The sequence below is a fragment of the Nesoenas mayeri genome, assembly GCF_963082525.1.
Source record: "Nesoenas mayeri genome assembly, chromosome: 1".
Classification (NCBI taxonomy): domain Eukaryota; kingdom Metazoa; phylum Chordata; class Aves; order Columbiformes; family Columbidae; genus Nesoenas; species Nesoenas mayeri.
Window position 1 is genome coordinate 116,815,925 of NC_137541.1, and position 6,000 is coordinate 116,821,924.

Genomic DNA, 6,000 nt, shown 5'->3' on the forward strand with positions numbered 1-6,000 from the left:
ATCTGATAGCTGCCAGGCAGTCCCCTGCATCTGAGCCCCTGGGAATGTGCGTTTTCCCTTTTAAGTAACACCCCAGGACACCCCGCACTGGCCTTTTCACCCATGTGACCTGTAGTTGTTAAGTGACGAGGTACGACGAAAAAATGTCAAGCCCATTATGCACCAGTAAAGTGCTTTGCCCGTGTTTTCTTAGAGTCATTTCAAGCAATAGCTTGTGAACCAGCTGGGGTGCTGACATTGCATGACGTTTGTATGCTGTATTTTTCTTTTCAGTTTCATCCTTACAAGAAAAGCTGTTAAACTGGCTCATCTCAGTAAGGAGGAGAGGTAAGAGTTCAGAAACGGTAAATATTTCAGAAAAAAGTCAGTTCTCTGAGATGCTTCCGCACAGGAATAAGTGTGTGGATATGTCTGTATATGCATGTATACAGAGACTCAGTGCAACTACTAATACTGGAAACTGAGACAAAAATTGAGATTTTAGCATAAACAGGCCAAAGACACTAATATCCATCCAGCTATGGATATTTCTGTGTTTCCAAGTCCTACCCACTCCTCTATGTTGTGATTTATCAGCTCCCTGTCTCTATGTGAACTGAGATTTTTGCGAAGACGTTCCCAGACTACATCCCCACTGAATGATGCTTCACCCAAGGGATAGAGGGAGCACCAACATGCGTAGTTTTGGGTGTCCTTCACATTGAGTCTGAGTGATAAAACTTTTAAATTTATGTGTTTACAACAGCATGGTTTCCCCACTAGTCTGTGAAATGTGATTTCTAAATGTGATTTTTGGTAAACATGCAAGTGAAAGAGGAGTCTTGCTTAGGAATGTGAGGTGTATTCTCCAGCTCATATTTTGTTCTCAGCTACAGCAAATTTGTAGGCATTTCATTGATTTATATTGCTTCTCTTCTGGTCTTACATCAGTGAACATGAGAATGAATTGGCTCTGAATCCCAAAATAACTTTACAAAGATTTATTTTTTCAGAGCTCATTGCCAAAATCAACTTTCATTTCCCATTCCCTGGGTCCATTTTGGATGTCACATAAGCATTTGAAATATGTATGTTAGAATAATAACTTGAAATCGGACTTGAAAACAGAGCCAGACCCAACTTTCTTTCCAGTGTATTGCAATAAATGTGATCTTTTTATAAGAAAAGCAATAGCTGAGAGGTTCCTTTCCCACCTTTTTTTTCTTTTTTTCTGACTCTGATTTTATTTTCATATAGGAAGAAGAAGATCTGTGAGGCATATGCCAGAGCAATGGGGATGGAAGAGGCTTTACATGTAAGAGATGAATGCCTGTTTTCACCTCTGTTGTACATAATGTTGCTCCTTTGTTGTAGAGGATGAAACCAAAATTCCTGGTACCTACAACATACCTAAAGTTGCATGTTGTGCCATACAATTTGTACTCCCAAGGGGAGGGCAGCAGCATGTAGTACAAGAAGAAAAGAGCTGCCAGTCTCACTCCTTATAAGAAAAGAGAAAGCAGTGCATGGTTTTATTTGTGCTGTCATTTCCCCGTGGGAGGCTAGTGCTTCTGTAAAAGTGCAAAGATTTGTTTTGTGTGGATGGATAGCATTAGCCAGATGACATGGCACTCCTTTGACAGGTATCCTTAGCCTGTTTTTCCCTTTTCAAATGAAATTTGTTTTTTATTTCCAGTTTGTCTGCCACCATTTCACTTTCTATTGTTTGATAATACTTACAGCCTGTGCATTATGAAGAAAAGAACTGGAGCATGGAGCAATATTCAGGGGGTTGTTACACATCCCACTTCCCACCAGGCGTAATGTATTCTTATGGAAGGTAAACCAGAGAGCTATTTGCTTTCTAATTGACATTTCGTAGCTCATGTATCATGTTATAGCTTATGCAACAAACTTACAGAGTATGTAGTATATTGGAAGAACTCCAATCCTCTTTCTGCTCCCCTACTCCCCAGATAACAAGTATCTTGCTATTGGCTTTAGTAACAGCAGAGTTTCTCTTGTGACTTTAAAGGAAATAAAACAGAGTCACAAGGGGACCTGCTAGAGACAGGAAACCTTTCCCCAGTAGGTTACTTACATAATTTACCACTACGTAGTATTTACAGTAGTTCCCTTTACTGTTTTTTAAGGCCTTGAGGGCACATATCTTGGACAGATGAAGCCTCCACTGGCTGTGTAGGTGGAGCACCAGGTTTTGGTGAAGCCCATCAAGCCACACCACAAGGGAAAGACACAAAACTCTTACATTAAAACTCATTCTCTCCTCCCACTCAACAAAGCCTCCCAGGCCATCCCCGCGCAGAACGGCTGTTTCCCTAAAGGAACAAGCTAGATAATACTGATTAATACTACGTATATCACTGAAAAGCGTGTGGAAAGCACAGTTCAGCACATAATAGGAACAACCAGACAAATCTTGTATCCATAGCCAAAGAGCAGAAAAACCATGTAGCACATCACAGCATGAGCTCCTTAGCATGTCCATCGCAAAGTTACATGCAGCCTCTGTGCCAAGATGTATGTGGGAAGAAGTCAACTCATGTGTGGTCTCTGCTGCTGTAATTTATCTGAATATTTGGGTGATGATGGGGAGACCTCTGACCAAGGGACACTGGAATCAGGCAGACAGGGGAAACCTAATCTGCGGCTTGATGGGAGCCCTTAGAGCAAGAACATCTTTCCATGGGAAAAGGCCTATGACTGGGTTGACCGGAATGCTTGTGCAGCTTTGCACAGCTGAAGGGCTGGTTTATATGACCCTATGGTCTGAATGCAACGCCCTGAAAGCTTCAGCTGCCATCCCCTTTTGGCAGGACTTGCAGCCAGGGGTGTCCAGCTTCCAAATAGAAGCTGGTATTAGTGACCCATCACTGCAAAAACATCATTCACATCCCATTGTAATGGCAGGAAAACAACAAAGCTGCCATGCAGAAGACATGAATCTTATCAGCTGCACTGCATTTCTGAGGGCTGTTGGGATTATCCCTTATCCCAACGCTATAATAAGGCTCATATTATTTTGCACAGAAACTGGGCACATTGATTTATGTCTTAGATTTTCTCTCTCTCGGATCTTGAGTTTTGTGTACAGAAGCAAGTAGGTGGTCCTGTGGGGACAGCTTATTGCACCATGTTCCCCAGCCCAGATCTGCAGGAATTCTGGAGAGCTGAAGTTGAGTGCTCCATCAAAGCTCATAAATTGCTTTTAGAAGGATCATTGCCTTCCTGTTACTTGTCATCTGACATTCTCCATTTGTTTTGAAGGATCATTCGCCAGCCCATTGACAGAATCTACTTTGCTGGCACGGAGACAGCTACCCAATGGAGTGGATACATGGAGGGGGCTGTACAGGCAGGAGAGAGAGCAGCCAGAGAGGTACAGACTGTTGGTTTGCTTTCAACATCTCTATTAAAAGGTTAAAAGGATTGAGTACAGCTTGGAGAGTCTGATTTTGTACATCAAGCCCTGTAACTGTGTGGAGACTCCTAGAATTGTTGGGGAAGAATCCCAGGAGAGAATGTGAACCAAGGCCATTTTTATTTTTAAACTTTACTTAGTTTGTTATTGAATGAAGCAAAGCTGAGAATCTCACATGAATCAGAACATTACACAGTGTGTTGCTGCACTGGAGACTTAAAACAAAGCTCGTGCCATGTACCTCGTGTCTGGAGGAAAAACCCTCCAACCAGATGCTGCCCTTAGATATAATACCACAATCTCTAGCGAATTAATCACTATATGCTTTAAAAGTAATTTAAGTCATTACAAATGCTTGCAGCTATTTCCTGTGCAGCAATCTGGAAATCTGAGCATTGTTCTCATTTTTGATCTATCCCTCTACTTCTCCTTTTACATGAGAGTACCGTTAGCTCGCCTTTATGAATTTGTAATGGGAGGCTCTGATACTGTCTAAATCTCCTCAGAATGACATGCGTTGGGCTGGGTTCCCAGTCACAGTGAAATCCCTTTACAATGGTCTGGAGGGAGGGGAAAAAAGGCATTAAAGGGTGTACGTTACAGTTATGACTGCTGTATGGCAGAGCCATAGAGCCATTATTTAAGGGAAAATCACCCTTTGCTTCCATTTGACAGAACATGATATCCACCTTATAATCTTAATTGCTTGCTCTGTATCAAGTCAACTAATATTTCTTTCTCCACGCCTGTGAGCAGTAGGTAGAAAGATGGTCATCTCTTTCTTCTGGAGGCATTTGTTTGCCCCTGAGAACCTTCATGACTGTTAAAATCAGTTTATTCTCAAGAAAAAATCTCTATGAGCTTTGTACGGCCTGAATAGCCAAGAGATAACTTCATAATTGTATGTTTTGAAAACCCCAGAATTGTATCTCTCCTCTTGCTAGTTTGTGATTCAAGCAGCACCCCTCCTAACAGGCTGTGTGTCCTGCGTGCATGGTGGTAACCTCACCTCGCTTGTTCTGAAACTGTCATGAGAAAAATAATTTTTACTTGTCCTCAGTAAGGAATTAAAATAAACATCTGGAGAAGCTATAGTTTGTATGGATTTCTGAGTGAAGTGCTACTTTTTACAAATGGCTCTGTGAAACTGTCCTTTTTTCCTTAAAACATAGGTTGGCCACATAGCCATTTGATCACCTGCTGTCCTATATTTACACAAACTGCCAAAACTGCCGCCTTCTTCTCTCTTTGCTGATATAAATGGAGAAATCATTATACATTTTCTGATACAAAGCACTTTCAGTTAGTCATAGTTATGCCTTTTATCAATGTCATCTTGCTTAGACTTGCTCTGCTTTTCCAAAACTGAAAGCAGTGTGGGTTTAAATTTTTTCTCATGTGGTACAAATATTTTTTTTCTTTTAGATATTACACAGTATGGGCAGGATCTCAAAAACTGACATTTGGATGCCAGAGCCAGAGTCAAAGGTAAGCTGGACTTTCTCGTTTTCACCCGGTCAGGCGTGCACCCCTGCTGTCCTTCCTTCAGCAAGGTTTTGGTCGCCTCACATGCTGATGGTATGCATTTTTTTCATCATGTGAGGAATATTGTTACCCCTGTCTGAGGGGTTGATGGCCAAGAGCCAGGGACAATGACCTTGAAACCTGAAGGAGCGCAAAATGCAGGAAATTAACCTAGTTCTGCCCAGTCCCAGGCCATGGTTTTAAGCCAGGTATAACCTCCTTCCAGTCACAAGTAACTCCACCTTTGCTGTCCTGTGGACAAGAGAAAATAAGCATTTCACAGCCCTGACCTTCCTTCACCCAACCTGATCTGAACCTCGGAAAAAACGTGTGATTTTCCCAGCCTAGCAGAGAATGTTTGCCACGTCCCCTCTCAGATGGTGAAGGAGACCCTGTGGTGGCACCATCTCCTCTCTCTCGCAGGATGTCCCAGCCCGACCGTTCACCACCAGCTTCTGGGAGAGGAACCTGCCATCCGTGCCAGGACTGCTGTGCCTGCTTAGCTCAACCGTGTGTTTCACCTCTGTGGCTGCTGCAGGGCTGTTTGCCTATAAAAAGGGACTACTGGTTCGAAATTAGTGGGGAACACATGTCCAGTGGAAGCTGCATACTCCCTCTTCTTCCCTTTTACCAGATGGGTGTTATTTTTGGAGAGAAGCGGCAAAGACATCTGGAAAGACAAAAGTTGTTCTCCTCATGATTTTTCTTTTTAGTACCATAATTAATGAATCAAATCTACTGCAGTTGCTAGCAGTGAAACAGAAATAAATCAACTGTGAGGGAATTTTTCAAATTTACATTTTCCTTGTCCATTTGTTTTGATTGGACATGATAATATTGATAATGTATTCCTAGCAGGGGAAGGCAAAATGCAGATCACACCTCTCCCAAGAGCCAGAGGCCTTGGAGAATGCATTCATTTCCACTCACTGTTTTATTTTTTTACCACATGAGATAATAAATACCCTTATGTATTCACCTCGGTTAGCAGCTCAGAATATCTGAGGTTATTCTCATAACATCCCCGCTGCACAGAAGAGATTAGCATGCCAATC

At 42.2% G+C, this 6,000-nt stretch overlaps 1 protein-coding gene across 1 annotated transcript in view; it reads left to right on the forward strand.

Annotated features, from left to right (window-relative positions):
• LOC308040256 (amine oxidase [flavin-containing] A-like) overlaps positions 1-5,524 on the forward strand; it is a gene marked incomplete at both ends in the record, with an annotated part of 39,966 nt that extends 34,442 nt beyond the window's left edge. Inside the window, 6 exons of the mRNA XM_080344161.1 lie at positions 274-327; positions 1,237-1,294; positions 1,722-1,819; positions 3,268-3,379; positions 4,847-4,909; positions 5,369-5,524. Of these exons, the coding sequence (XP_080200287.1) occupies positions 274-327; positions 1,237-1,294; positions 1,722-1,819; positions 3,268-3,379; positions 4,847-4,909; positions 5,369-5,524 (541 nt within the window). The remainder of the gene's footprint in view (positions 1-273; positions 328-1,236; positions 1,295-1,721; positions 1,820-3,267; positions 3,380-4,846; positions 4,910-5,368) is intronic.
• Between the last annotated feature and the right edge of the window lie 476 nt (positions 5,525-6,000).